Source organism: Thunnus maccoyii, chromosome 15 (assembly GCF_910596095.1).
Source record: "Thunnus maccoyii chromosome 15, fThuMac1.1, whole genome shotgun sequence".
NCBI classification, from domain to species: domain Eukaryota; kingdom Metazoa; phylum Chordata; class Actinopteri; order Scombriformes; family Scombridae; genus Thunnus; species Thunnus maccoyii.
This window is the reverse complement of record NC_056547.1, coordinates 27,882,817-27,898,867: the sequence shown is the minus strand read 5'-3', so window position 1 is coordinate 27,898,867 and position 16,051 is coordinate 27,882,817. Positions and strand designations below refer to the sequence as shown.

Below are 16,051 nucleotides of genomic sequence, written 5' to 3'. Positions count from 1 at the left end.
CAGATAAACTTGTGGATTCGGTGTACAAATTTGTTCATTCATGCACTTAACACCCTTTAGTGCCTGCTTGAAACAAATCCTCATATGTAGACAACAATGCATTCCAACCCTATATCCAGGTAAGACTTGATATCGGATGATTGTCCAAAACACTTTTTTACATCCAATACCAAACTTAAGTGGAAGTTTTGTAATATCTCTGCATGGCAACTGCAGGGTTTAGGGGGAGGACATTAAAACACATAGTTAAGATTAGGGAAAGATCGTGGTTACCATTAATAAAAAGGTAAACATTAATTGCAGGTCGGTTAGAGGACATGAACTCTGATCTCCTGCATGAAAGTCAGAAGTGCAAAAGCAAGTATCAGAGGGGGCACGCATATCCTTAATTTCTGCAGGTTCTAGTTAACAAAAAATACACAGTTAGAGACCCATAGTTGTCAAAACATTGTCACGTCGATATGATATTATAGAGGATTTGGAAACAGTTTAGCAGTATGCAGGTACTTGTTTGTTCTTTAGAAGTGTAACACCCCCATTCACCATCCCAACATCCACATCCTTGCTTTTCATCCTGCACACTGCTTCTTACACTGCACTGACATTGAATGTTAGCTCTCCCATTGGTGGGACAAAACACACCAGAACAAGTTTAAGCAATTAAAACTTCTTGGTTAAGGTTAAGGGAAGATGGAGGTCATGGTTAAGGTAAAATGAAACCATCTTCTTCATGGTTAAAAGAAATCAACATTGCCTAGTGGCAGGAGACGGATGTGATCAGAGGTCTTTGGTACTGAAATAACATAGTATACCAATGCATCAATTCTAACCTTCTCCACAAAACTCGCAACAGGTAACCTGTAAAAAGTGAACAAATGACCACTCCTGTTGGCTTTCAGGTGAGGAAAGTCTTTTTAGGATGATGCCTTGAGATCAGGTCGAGTTAAAGCTCAAAAAAGGCTTTCGTATGAGAGACAACTTCAGTAACTACAGTGTTGTTCCTTTACCTCTAAGCTGCTTGTTGCCATATTTAAAAGATATGTTAAATTTGTTTTGTGGACAGGAATGTAAACTCAGTGTCATTGGATGGTGCAGCAACAGTACTCACCAACAGGTGACGGTGTGCTGCCGCTGCTGGATGGCTGCTGGATCTGCAGCCTCTGCGGTGATGGTGGCGGCAGCTGTGGCAGGGAGCTGATGACCGATGGGAAAAGGAAAGGATATACCCCAGGTGTGTAGTGCCTCATCTGGACCAGCGGAGGACTGCTGCGAGGCTGGGCACGGCTGGCGGTCTTCATCACAGCGTTGGGCGAAGGGTGCCGGCAGGAGCACTGAGCAAGCTGAGGTGTAGCGAGGCTGGGAGGCCATCAGGTGACCCCCTGGCTGCGGTTAGTGTGACTGGAGCAGGCTTGGTACCACCTCAGCACTCCAGAGATGCATGGTGGTGCAGGTTGGTGTCACCCAAGTCAACTCAGAGGTTCACCCCACTTACACTGTAACACAGATACACATTGAGTCTTAGTTAGTTACTACTCTTTAGCTCTTCCAACAGTAGATGATGAATGAAACTGCATATGTGGAATAGAACTACTATTAGGCCACTATTCATTCTGGGGAATCCAATGGAGAATTAGCTCAGTAGAGTTTATTAATTTCCTGTATTACCAACTCATCCTCCTCACCCTTAATTTCCACCTCTTTAGTCTACAGATAAGCTACTTCCTGCATTGGCACTGAACGTTGGCACTGGACACAAATAGTACACCACATGATCTTCCAATATCAACTTTAATTTGTAGGGATATTGGGCTGAAAGAAATATACAGAGAATGTATTTATAAACCATGTCTTTAAAAAACTAATAAGGGAAGTATTCAAAACCTTTGAGCTGATCACTGACTCAAGAAACAAGCAGTTTATTCATTGGTGGAAAACTTCATTCACTGAAAGCACATAGATTTAGCTTTTTGATGTTTTACCCTCTAGTAACTAATATGTAATTGTAAAGTCCTTGTCCCTGTGAAGATAAAGGAGGCTTGTAAAGAAAGCAAAGTAATAATTGTGGCTGCTTTTCGTCTGAATATATACTGTAAGTTCAAAAACAAGACCTTTCTGCAAAGACTAACTATTTGTTAGCAGTGGAGAAAAAAACCCTTCAAGCCTCCCACTCTGTATAGTATCACTACAAGTTTGGTTCAGAAGTTAAAACTGATTATTCCTCAAGGCTTCAAGGATTGCCCAGGATATTCCTTGCAGAGAATTTGTTTTCACATATCAACTCTCCTCACGCCAAGGTCACAGCCATCTGGCTCAGGGTGACGGTGGGAGAAAAGAGAAGGGTGGAGCTGAGATGTCAAAGTCCCCTCTGCTGAATTCTGTTTAACAGAGTTATAAACTGCTCTAACCTGCAGTCAGGGGGCCATTAAAGTGATACGTAACCACACTTTGTAATAAATGGCCACAAGATAGCGTCTTGCTGCTGTGCTGCATGCCACTGAGGGAGACAGAGGAGAGGTGAGAGTAGAGAGAATGACAGGGACATGGTATTAAAATGTGATCTGTATCTGGGGATCGAAACACGAGGTGTAAATTCTAATAGCATGGACTGGGATGTGATCTGCTAGACAAGTTCAGAGGATTCAGATGTTTGGGTCAGACAGATGAACATGGAATCCATTCAGTGTTTTCACTGAGTGAAAATGGGTTCCCTGCATTCAAAACCATCACCACTAGTAGAAATGCTTTGTCAGGTGTGTCACCATGGGTGGAAACATCATCATCACGACAAATAGAAAAATCATTGAGGGAAGAAATATCATCATTGTGGATAAATATCACTGCTGATTATGCCACTACTGGCAGAAACATCACTACACACACAGCCCAGTGTCCCTAGGAAGTAAGTTTATATTGGACAATTCTGCAGCTCATGATTTACATCTAACTCCAACACTCAGTGTCCTATATCTAAAGTTGTAGAAAATAAGGGTGTGGAGGTTGGGGTGGTGGTTGGGCATGTAGCACATTTCACTTTCTTACAGGAGACCAGAGTTTGCTTACAGATCAAAAATCCATGCCAAAGTCTCCCACAATCTTTCCCTCAACTGAACCAAGTACTTTAGTTGCCTAACCTTAAGCATACCATGCCAAGTCCCCCTCCACTCAAATATGTTTTTCTTATTGCTACTTGAGTTGAATGTTTGAGCTTCACTGGGAGAAAGTTTCTCTGTGCTCATCTTAAAAAAATCAGTTTATGGTGTGTACCTATATATGAGCATGATTTGTGACATCACTACTAGCCAATCCTGGTCCAGTATGTAACTTACACAAGTGTGATGAGGAAACATGAAGCCTCCAGTGGACAGACACTGAGAACAGACTAGGAGACATCTTATGAAATGAAAAATATTTGCATATTCATAGATTCTGAATTTTGTTTTAAAAACAAATTGCCATGCACTGATATAAATATACAAAAATATAAAAATGTTGGCATTTAATCTAACCTGTCATTTTGGCAATATCCAATATCAACATTCTGCCTGTCAATAAGGTAGGGTACACAGGAACACTGTTACCACAGATGGAACCATTTACAATATGATATAAAGAGTAAAACTATTATCACCACAAAACATCACCACCACAGACAGAAACATCATTACCAAATATGTTATTGCCACAGACTGTTGTAAATGTAATGTCTGGTGGGCAAAAGACAAACATATCACAACCGCAATTTGTTGAATGGACATAACTCACACACGACCAGCTCAGCGTATCACACTTAAATCAGTGTGTAAATTATCCTTGTTATTGGGAACACTGGCAATCAGCCTCTTGATCAAATGAAAACAGAAATACCATCCATCCCTCATTACGTGAATACAGCAAAAGCAGTGTAAATAGCAAGTATAAATAGCAAAAAAAAAGTACAACAAAAAACAAAACTGAGTTTCCTGCTTTGCAAATGGTGCATGAAAAATACCATTCTTTCTTCATTCCTTTTTTTCATCTCATGTCCTACTACAATACATAAAATATTACTGTTCACATGGTAGCCATTTCATATCATTTATATCAGCGATTAGAGTGAACCATGGGCCACTTTTTTTAGGATGTTTGGGGGCCATTAACCGGCACAATGGAAACAGAGGCCTTTCTGTTTTGTTTATTTGTTTTAATTCATTTAACAATAAAATTGCTTTATAATACTATTTAGGGTTGTATCTGATGTAATTTTTTCCTGTTAGTAAGTGAGGGACAACAGAGTTACAGCTTATTTTAATACTCATTTGACTAAAAGTGACTTATGTGAATATATGTTCTGTGTTGCACAGATTAGAGACATACTTCATTTGTCATCCACACATGATAAACAAAGGATTGATTCATTTATAGTTGATTGAATGTACTGTTGTTGTTGCGTAATTTAAAAAATGGCATCGACACACTTCTGTTTGACTGCCACTCGTTTGTGTTTCTTAAGAACAAATCTGTTCCAGTCCAAAAAGCTAAAGTTGTGCAATTAAAACAGAATTCACATTAAATTCTCTGGTATGTTTATTAGACTTAATTTCAGCAATATGCACTGTTCCAGTAGTAAGGCACAACCATGATTTTAATGCCTCTTTTGTGTGAGGGAGTATTAAATGTAGCAGTAATATAATATGTTATAGTCATTACACAAGCCTTGTATTTATGTTTTCTACAGGAGAGTTATGAAATATTCTGTAAAAGTTTGATGTAAACTATGAAAGTCAAAACTTTTTATCATTTAAGTGACAATGACTTTACTGAACATGCATAATGAGATGAAAATGTGAAAAGTCTTTGGCGATTAGACCCCGTCATAACCCCCTACCTATTTTACTGGCAGGTCTTTAATGCCTAAGGTAGAATGTAAGAAGCACATTTGAAATAGCCTTTTACATGGTAAATGTACACTGATATGAAGCTAAAACAGGCTTTTGATTAAAACCAGCCAGTGCTATCCACGATTGGTATGATCATCATCATCATGGATCTTGGCATACCTGTTGGATTTCTGTCTATTTCTTCTTCTAGTCATAAATGCCCTCACAGTCAAATTTTAGTTTGTAATATTAAGATTATTCTCACTGCTTTCTGTGTAAAAGGAGTCATCCAGGGTTTAGGGGTTGGGGGTTTGCCTGATGTCTCTCTAATAGTTTGAAGCCCCTGCATCAGAGGCAGTGGGAAATGCAGCTTCCAGTGGGAGGAGAGCTGCTACTTTGGCTCCAGCAATCTCATCTACCCCGGGGTTCCTTGCTGTCATACACACATTATTGTAACAGTTTAATCAAGAGAGACAGAGGAAACACACACACACACACACACACACACACACACACACACACACACACACACACACACACACACACATTCAGCAAGTTCTAGTATTGCTTGTTCAAACCTCAGTCTTGGAACTTCTGCTTTCTAGTAAACAGAGAAGACTGTGCAGTACTGTCATTGCAGAAGAAATTATCATGAATCAATCATTTAAAGATGTGGTTAAGAAGGTTATGATGAAAGCATGGAGGATGTTTTGCCTTCCTTCCCTCCTTCCATTAGGTATTTAGAGGTCACATTAACACTTTACATTAACTCAGTACTCAGAAAGATGATGTCATGAAGAAACTACAGAACAGAATCCTTTAACTTCAAAACGTAAAGCCCCCTTAAACCCCTGGCTATCCGCAAATGTTGCTGATGCTGCTCAGTCTGTATTAATAATGAAGAATGAAGACTACTCGCAGTGCAGTTTTGACCATCATCTCTTTCAGTTCTGATAATGTTGCACTCATCACAGTAATAGCTAAAGTCTGGGAACACAGCAACTTCACTACACTGAAGTCCAGCAGGGCAAGAAACCAATGAGGTCAGACAATCAGACAGAATGTAAACAGTTTATCCAAATTATCTAAACCACTTTATTTAAATGTAAAACCAGAAGAGTGAAATGTTGATAATAATCCCTCACTGCACAGGAAAACCATGTGTGCACAACTATGGTAAGGTCAAAGTTGAACCAGGAAGTCAGTGTGTAAACTTGGGGAGACTCTCAACCATGGATGTATTATAGGAGCTGGATACCAGACTCAAAGATGACGTCAATTCAATCAAATGAAAATTGCTTGTCTGGCGCATGAGCCAAAAAAGTTTTCTAGTTCCAAGTTTGCTTCAGCATTGTGTGGCCAACTGAATATGTGCAGTAGTATTTCTATGACTGGCCCCACCAGCAAGTTCTCACTCAGCCCATAGACTTTACATTGGGATGACATCGCAGATATTAAAATCACTAGAAAGTTTAAAACCTTAATGGATTAAGATTTCATTATACAAAGAGTAATAATTGACCTTATTTGCAGTTGGAGGTGTCTTGTCAACAGTTTTATAAATTTCTATGAGGAAAATGCTCTTTAGGCTGCAGGGAATTTTTGCTGCAATACAGCAAGTGGCCACTGGGAAAAATTGGCAGCAAGGCTGAGTGGCGGCACTGTGTCCAGTTCTCTTAAAACATCCATGCTCTCGTTGGGCCACTGTGACATGCAGGGTGAGGGTCATGTGTTAGACGTAGGCTAATTTTCAGTAGGCTTGCTAGCTTGTCTTCTTGTACTACACAGGGTTGTTCATACTTTAATATGGACATGGACACAGACAGCTACAGACTGGCATGTTGAGAGTGTTCATATCATTCATGCAAATGTACATCTTAGTTAATCAGATTTTGAAAACCACATTTAAGAATCTCTAAATATATATTACTTATTACTTATTATGATTTATGGCTTCCAACTCCAGAATGTCTGTCTGTTTGGAGAAATATCAGTTAATGAAGAGGGTAGAGATTAGTGCCACTGTCAACAAACATCATTGCACTAATCAATTCCTACTGAAATGTATCCATTAAAAAAAAACAACAACTCATAAAACAAGTCAATCAGTGTGGTCTACACAGTGAGATAAGATTGTAATAATAGTGGTCAACCAACAGTAAAGCAGCCTAGCTAGCTAGCAGTAGCCCTAGCCTAACATTGTCGATTTTACAACACCACCTTAATTTTCTCTCCAAATAAGTTTGTCCAACCTGGGTCGCCTTGTGTTCCCAGTCTCTTCAGATTTACTGATTTACTCATTACTACTGATAGCAATGATGTCCAAAACTACAAAAAACAAGTTTCAACGCAATTATCCTTGAAGTAAGCTTTCTATATGCTTGTTATTTAAGATACAATTTCAACACAATTTCAGTGATTTAATGGGCTATCAGTTTCTATTCAGGGGGTATGTCATTACATTTAGAGACGGTAATTTTACATTTATGTTTTTTCTTTTTTTTAAATTTACATCTAATTGTCTTGTAAAGCAAAGGTTACCTTAAAGAGGGAGTGCAGTGGGACTTTTGTCTCCCCCTTCTGGCAGTGAGAGTAATTACAAAACACTGTCAACACATGCTTATGTCATAGGCTCTGCTGTAGCCCACTCCATTGCTTGTTTTGCAGCTGTAAAATGGTGGATAAATTGTTTTGTGTGTCACACTTCCCCCGTGAAATGACTTGATTCACTATCAGAATTTAATCCATTTGGTTCGATAACATTTGGAAAGTCTAGAAGAGCCATTTTATCCTCATTCAAGTTAGCAGAGAGCTAACCAGATGTTAGCTGCTCAGCCGGCGGAAGTGTCTGGTGTGCATGCTCTGCTCATAGAGCATGTGCAGTATGCACCCATCCACCGAGAATGGGAATGTCACCAAAAAAAAATTCTGGTATACTGTGAAATACAGAGAGATTTATCTGGTGGTGATAGGCTTAATCAGCATTGTGTGAACTCTTTTGGCAAGGGCTTGAATGTAACAGGCATTCATTATATGTAAAAGTTCCACATTGCAGGATGAAATTGTTAACATTGGTTAGACAGGTAATTTAACTTTATGTTGGCAGATATAAGAGGAAAGTAAACAGACAGATCCATACAAAGCTTTATAAGTTGCTTTGGATACAAACATCAACTAATAGAGACCATGAGAGAACAAGGACTCAGAGCAAAGTTTGTATTGTGTTATGTACTTGTAGTCATGGTAATGCTTTGCAGCTCTCAGTAAGAAAACAGCCTCTCTAGTCCTCTAGTCTTAGAACACAATGTACCACTATAATCAAATTATTCCTAATCGCTGCAGAAAGTAGTGAGTGCCTTTTTGCAAAGATGAGCCACAGGTCATCTTGTGTATGAGGTTTGCTTGTTTATCAGTTTTGAGTATTACTGACCCAGTAGAATGAGTGATTTACCCCAAATGATCTATATTATCCACTTGACAGCCAGTCAGTGGAATCATCATAGTCCTGCTAATGCGTTTAAGTAACAGCCCTATTATCTGGCTACATATTTAGACTTAATAAGAGGACATTGGAACTTAATAACCATACACGTGGAAGGGTAAACAGTGCTGCTCTAATGATATGGCATGTTAAAGAGAATGGATGTGGAAAGAGTACTGGAAGACAGCTCAGAAGAAGAAGAAGAGAGATTCTTCTGGGAATTATATGTGAGCTGTTTATACTGTAACACAACTTCAGCAAGAGGGACTTCTACAGACTGGTGCTATTCAGTAGTTAGTCTGTCTTCTGCAGACGCATCTTGGTCTTACGACTTCTAAACAATCTCCTTTAAGAGAACTTGTTTCCTCCACTGTAGTGAGAAACAGGAGGCAATGCAATGTAAGAATAATTCATGAGGCTTAATTTAGAAACGTTGCTCCTGCTGCCTGTAGCGGATAGAAACCTGATAACAGAGCAGCCACTGAGCACGAGCTGAATAAAAATAGAAGACATTAAAAACAACAAGTTAGTGCATGTACAAATGACAGTTTGATGGAGCCAGTCCCATGTTCTGCTGCAATACACTCAGTGACAGAGTATTCAATAATTAATTAAGTTTATAAAACAATGCTACAGTTATATGGAGCTTGATACGGAGCTGATATGATCAACGTGATGACATGATACAGCTTAATAGATTAAATATCTTCTGTGCAAAGTATTGAAACTGATACTGATATGTAAACAAATCTAAACATACAGAATATTCATTCAAAAATACTAGCAGCTACACATCACTGTTGGTACCTAAATTCTGTACCCTTATTATGAGGAATTATACTTTGCACACTTAATTTTAGGCAGTTCATCACGGATATATTCTTAGTGTTATTTAAATCATTTGCATGATTGCAAAGCAGAGAACACACTATTGTAAACAATTTCATTCCTTCATTGCATTCTTTTATTATCATTTGTTTAATCTTGTATTTCTATACATATTATATATTATAAAAGTATTAGTATTATTAATACCCTGTTCTGCTTGTCTGCTTTGAATACGTTTTCTTAAGTGATTTGTGATCTTTGTTCTCATGAGGTGAATTTTCCTTCAGATTTTACAGTTTAAAAAGTATGTTTACAGTCAATATTTCTTACCAAAGAACATTGTGTGTATCCCTGACATGTAACAAACACGTTGAATGTATTTCCTTCCTTTAGAAATATTTGCAAAGACAATTTTTGTAAAATTTTAAATCCTGCATCCTTTACATCCATGTTTACGTGCTAGCAGACATTGTCTTCACTGCCTCTGCAGGCGCATTGCTATGCTTCGTTGCACATTACTGCCACTATCTGTCGATGGGTGAAACAGCTATACAGAAATGTATAGGTATCGACTATCATGTAATCTGCTTCCAGACCTATTTGAATGCCACCCACATCTTTGATTTCTTCAGTGATTCAAACAGTGTGTTCTAACAGTTGGAATTTTCCCCAGTTGGAGAAACTATTAACCAGTCAGAAATTAGCTGACAGGATTAAGAATGGGGACATCATCTACTTACAGAGCTAGCTAGCTACCTAGCAACACCCATGAGAAGTAGAAACAGAAAAATTTTGATGCAGCTGTACAGGTTGCTGGAGATTGACTGAATGATTAATGTGAAGTGAAATAGCAATTAAGTGTGATTATCAGGCTACACTAAATTCTGTTTACACTCGGACAAAAATACAGTTTGGTCCAAATCCTAGTTGGACAAGTCTGTTAATATGAGCATCTTTGATAAACCCCTTTAGCCCCTTTACATTTAGGATGTTAGATTTAGGCCAGAAAGCAGCAATGATGGCAGGAGCTTTTCCTAAACTTAGGCAGCTCCAGCAAATTTCACTGTAGACATTTTGGCCAGCCCATTGTCCCTGGGATTTAGGTCCAATATCAATGTTCAGTGTCAATGCAGGAAGTGAAGGACCCTTTATGTATCATTATGTAACAAGATGGAGGGTAAAGGTTTGGAGGATGGGGTAGTGGATGGATATGTAGCATGTCTGACTTTCATGCAGCAGACCGGAATTCACTTCCCATTGCAGACCAATGACCTCAACTTCAACATTCTTGTCTGGCAATAAGCTTGTTTTCTACATTTTATGTGCATCACTTCTGCAAAAAATAAATAGTACTGTTTCATAAGAGTCAACATAAAAGTCTGTAATACTGAAGTGGATTGGACAATGGATGTTTTCACTGTGCCAGTTGAGAGCCAGCAGATCTGTCATTTTTCTAGCTTTTTCTGAGCTGAATAAGACATAAGAAACACACTAAGCTCCTACACTGGCTTAAAACAAACCAGAGGCTGCCCATGAACAAACGCTGCAGCATTTGGGGCCCATTTCCTCAGGCTTTGTTTAGGCTTAGGTCCAGGCGCTGTTGGGTCTGTCTTTTTTTTTTTAAATGGAAGGAATCCACCAAAGGTTCAGTCATGTCCATTTTTAGGCCAGGTAATTTTTTTTTTTTTTTTACTGTGAAGAGTGCTGGGGTACAAAATCTAATTCAATTTTAAAATCGTGATTTCAAAATATACCATAGGCTATCAGTAGCTCTAATCCAAAAAGCTGTATCAGCCTTCCAAATTTCTTATTGGTCAAAGCCCAGTAAAATCTGGCCTTTTCCCATTGATCCATAGTACATATTTTCCATCTGTATCTGTACTGCATATTCCATCTTTCTGTCTTTTTCTGCTCCTTGTTTTTCCTCTCATCTCTGTCTTCTTGTAGGTCTCTTCCCGCTTGGGTTTAGTAGCTCTTGACTCCCTCTGATAGATGGAGGCTCCCCTGATGCTGACCCCTGGCATCTGGATCACAGCCATAATGACCAAGCCAAGTGGTGCTAACATGCCTCAGAGAAAGTTCAATAGACCTGAATGGCAATACAGGTATCGACAGTGTCATCCATCTGAGGCTGGAGGGGCTTGACAATGGTATGACAACAATTGATTGTGCATCAGTCACTCCGGGATCAATTACAGAATCATTTCTGCATCATTTTCAGATGCACAGAAATCAAAGTGAGCAGGCTCTGCACTTAAGGGACAAGATATATGACAGGCTCTCACCTAATCAGACAAACCACACAAACACATTACCTTCATTATTCATGCAGGAGGTATGAAGGGTTTTTTTCCTACCTTGGTGTGCATTATTCATTATGCTACATGAAGGCAACTTTTTCAGTGTGGCAGACATGCGGGGGTGCTGGCTGTTTCATGTGGAGCATGGAGCTGCTATAGCTGGGAGTCTTGGGACCCATTGTGAGTATCAGGTGTTATGAAGAGTACAACAGGCTTTATTAATTCACATGCACCCATGGTCACACACACAAGAACAATGATATGCACACATGAAACAGTTCACACAAACATGCCTGCCCTGCATAAAATGTCAGGAACGATGTACATACTGTATTCATTATCTTGTACTGTAAGTCTTTGTTTGGGAAAATCTTCTTGCATACAGGAAATTAGACATTTCATTGTTTTCATTGTTAGGCTGGGGTTGGTACAAGGAACAGCATTACACACAGAAACAAAAGAAAATATGAATTAATACTTCATGAAATTACTGTAAAAAAAGAGGAAATGGCTTTAAAAAGGTGGTTTAGTATTGCACTCATAATAGTTGGAGTAGAGATGTAAATTATGAATCACTTTGCTTATACAAATTTGTACATTTTGTTCAAAGATTGGTAGTCACTGACTGTTTTTTCAAAGTTATTGTATCATTGTTCAATTCATTTCAGTACGTACTACAATGAATGTGAAGTGAAGGCATTACAGTTCAAATGCACTTGAGTGCGTACATCAGTGTGTGAAGGAATTACCATTCATATCGCCATATATATGTATATCATGTATATGTACCTGATTCTGACTTTAGTCTTCAGTTCAGTACTACATTCAGATTCTTGTTAGTTCAAGCTAAAGATGAAAGATTTGATCTTTAAGATAGGGCTATGGCAGAGAGGGAGTTTCCCATGTGGTGATTTAGGGTGGCTCAACAACACAGTATGTGGTCATATGCAGTATTAGCGCTATTTTTAAAAAAAAAGAAAATCAAGGTATGTTAGTCTAATTCTGTGTCGGCTGAATGGAGCAGCAGTACCAGAAGAACACGGAAAACACTTTAAGTCATGTTGTGGCAGCAAACAACCTTGGTCTACAGCCAAGTCCCGTTACACCTGGTCAGCTTACCCTGAGCCCAGCTCTGTTATGGGGGCTGGGCACCAGGTTAGCTTGTTAGCCAGGATGCTAGCTGCAAGAGGCTGTCTGGAGCCCCATAAGTGAGAACTCAGTGTGTGAGATGCTGCGCGTGGTGGGTCAGATCCTCTGGAGCCTCAAGACTGGACTAGGGGAACTGCCAAACATTCGATACACATGCATTGAAGTGTAAAACAAGAAGGGCATGGCATCATGAACAAAAGAAAACCTCAGCATTACTCAACATGACTTCTGTTTAAAATCAGTGGAGTGCACCTTTAAGCAAAGCATATGAAGGACATGATATGTGCACCTTTCTGTTATCTACAGGTCTTCTTTACAGCAAGTCCTCAAATTTAAATGACCAAATAGGCCTAGGTCGTTTGACCATGCACTCCAGAATGAGCGTTTTCAGAACAACCTATAGGGGTATTCTAAAAATATATATACTCTAATCAGGCATCTCTATCAGCAGTTATTGGCAGGACAACATCATTTGTCTGTGCTTTCCAAAAACTGTTACAAATCACTGTTAAAAAGTTTTTAAAAAACTGGTTGGAAACATGATCCTTGCGGTTGGAAAAAGGAAGCGAACAGCGATCTCCTGCAGCTAAGTTCACTTTTTACAAGTTAGGATCTAATCCGCCACCCAACCCGTCACCTCTGAATAAGGAAATTTGTCACTTTTTATAGAAGTCACCTGAACTGCACCACTTCTCCAGGTCATAATTAGATGGCGTCTGTCACTCAAACATAACTGTAGGTTGTTTTTGGCGACTGACATTACGACCTATTGTTTTGTTTTTGTGGGAGGAGAGGTTCCTTCTTTGGGCCTACACACATTTGTGTTACTTTTCAACACAACACAACGCACAATTTTAACATAAGTTATGATTTGAATTGCAGTCAAATTGGACACACGTTCCTGTTCCCTTGAATGAGAGAGTGTTATTTTTATGCTTGTTACCAGTAAATAAAGGCAACAAATATTTCACAGTGATGTGTTACCTACTGTATCCCAAGAAAATTTGCAAACTCATTTCTATAGCTAAATGAAATAAACTAATATCAATTGCAGCTTGGAAGAGGAAATCAATCTACACAGTTACAGTATGCTTTGGTATTATAAAAGTCAGCAGTAATGGAAAATGTACATAATTTGTAGTTAATGGGCTAAAACATACAAAATCCCCGGCATAGGCCTTTAAATAATGAAGAGGGATGTTTTTTGCAGTGACTCACATCCATGAATATAAATACCTGCACATGTCTAGCAGGCTCAGAAAGGTCCAAACTGAGACTCTTCCTCTGGGTGTTATTATCTCCACACAGAAGCACACTGGGAAAATGTCTGAGAGCTGTCCCTAATCATGCTAAGTGTGACTAACCAACCCTGACCACTGTCTCCTCAGGACACACACGTACGGACGTATGGCTGTGATGATAACTTCTGAAGGATATACTGTTACAAGCATGCATTTACTCCTCTGTCACTGGTGTGATGTGTGGACCAATCTGCTCTAGCAGGCACAGTATGTATATGTTGTATAATACAAGGGCTACAGCAAACCACAAATACTGCAAAGGACATGGTGTCCATTAATTTAATGTAAACAGCACTGTGAAGGACTACAAGCAGATGAGAGGCAAGAGAAGTTCAACACATTGGGATATTGCATTCAGTATGATTTTTTAGGTGTAGAGCAGAAAAAAAACTCTTAACTCAAGAGATGGCTCAGTTCTCATTATGTGGTGCATAATCATTTAAATTCTCTTTGAATTGTCTGGTTCAACATTTTGCTCTAGATTAAGAAGACTATTGGTAATGACTGATTTATCAGCCTATGTATTCCAAATTACTTGAAAGCCTTTTTACATTTATTTTTAGTTAACACCATTGTACATAGGGCCAGATATAACTATGAAATACAACTTCTTAAAGTAAAATAGTTATTTAAAATGAATAGATTACAATTACATCCAGTGCTGACTGCTAGCTAGCTGATCTCTAACAGCTGTCGCTATTAGATTTGGTTGGCTAATGGCTGGGAATCCATTTAAATTCCTTTACAGTGGTATACAATGCAAAATTAAGTGTTGTGGCTGGTGGAAGCTGACAGTCTTTTCCACAGTGGTCTCATTTACATTAATGAGAGAAGTACAAAAGACAGATTGATGTCATGTTGTTCCTAAGCCCTACAGTGTATGAGGCACACCATCAAGCATTAACACTGCTAGGTAGCCAATTAGCTTATTAGCTATTTTTATTGTTTATTGTGTTTATTGCCCAATATTCACTTTCTGGGCAAGTTCGGGTTTGTTGCTGAGTCCTCCCTTTCAGCTGTTCTGGATGATGTGTTCTGAGTGCAGTATTGTGCATAAATGCCTCATCAGGAAACACCAATAGAAGCGCTGCCTGTTCGTACACTAAATGTGTGTTGAGACCAAAAGGTAAATTTTAGTTTTGTGTCATTCATGCAAATTCGACTGGTGAATTGTTTTTTGCTGTACGTGTTTATTTTCCCCCCAACAGCCAATATACCAATTGTGCAGACATCAGTTGGAGTTAGCTAGTAATGTAGCTAGTTGGAGTTAGCTAGTAAGTTGAAACATTTTCATGCTATCACATTTTTGCCTCAGTTTGACTACATGAAGTCCCATTTTCACACCCTCAAACTCTTAACTAAACCACCTGATTCCTGAATGTAGCCTTACCAGTGGTTAATGTTAGCAGTCCAGCTAAGAAGACACAACATGTAAATATGACAACTTTGGAGTCACATTTCTCCTCTTTTGGTGTCGCCTCCAGCTCCCGCACCAAGCTAGCACGTACTGCACCAGTCGCCCACTGAGTGCACAGAGACCAAACTGATATCAACCCTCCATCAAACTACAGCAAACATGTCAAACCCCAAATTGCATAAGTAGTGGAGTGTTACTGGAATTAGTGAAATTCACATTATAATTCCTTATGCTAATTGTTAATAAATAAATAAAGTATTCACATTACTGTTACTGCCAAACACTGCTTATAGTACAGTAACACATAAATTTAGGTCTATTAGATTTAAATTAACATAATACTGCGTCAGGTCTACTTTGTCAGACATGCCATACATGTACAGTAAACACCACATCAAGTTTAAATCTAAAGAAAGAGCTCAGGCCAATCTCAAACTGCCTCAATACACCAAATACGGATTACAGTTTTCAGCAATCCCCTTCCATACAGCCTGTCAGCCTTATCACTGCTTGGCTTTGATACAAAATGGAAGCAGTATTCAGGAAGATACACTAACTGCTAATCATGACATATATTTTCCAGCTTTAGCTCAAATGAAAACATGCTTAATATAAAATGTGATTTTATCATTAGTGTCAACATAGCTAGAAAAACATACTCTTTTTCCTCAGCGACAAGCAGCTGACAGACAAACAGTGCTTCCATCAGGACCCTGACG

General features: G+C 38.9%; 1 protein-coding gene across 1 annotated transcript in view; it reads right to left on the bottom strand.

The window, feature by feature from the left end:
* LOC121912520 (retinoic acid receptor beta-like) overlaps positions 1-16,051 on the bottom strand; it is a 224,467-nt gene that overhangs the window by 134,090 nt on the left and 74,326 nt on the right. Inside the window, exon 5 of the mRNA XM_042434668.1 lies at positions 1,109-1,493. Within this exon, the coding sequence (XP_042290602.1) occupies positions 1,109-1,298 (190 nt within the window). The 5' untranslated portion in view covers positions 1,299-1,493. The remainder of the gene's footprint in view (positions 1-1,108; positions 1,494-16,051) is intronic.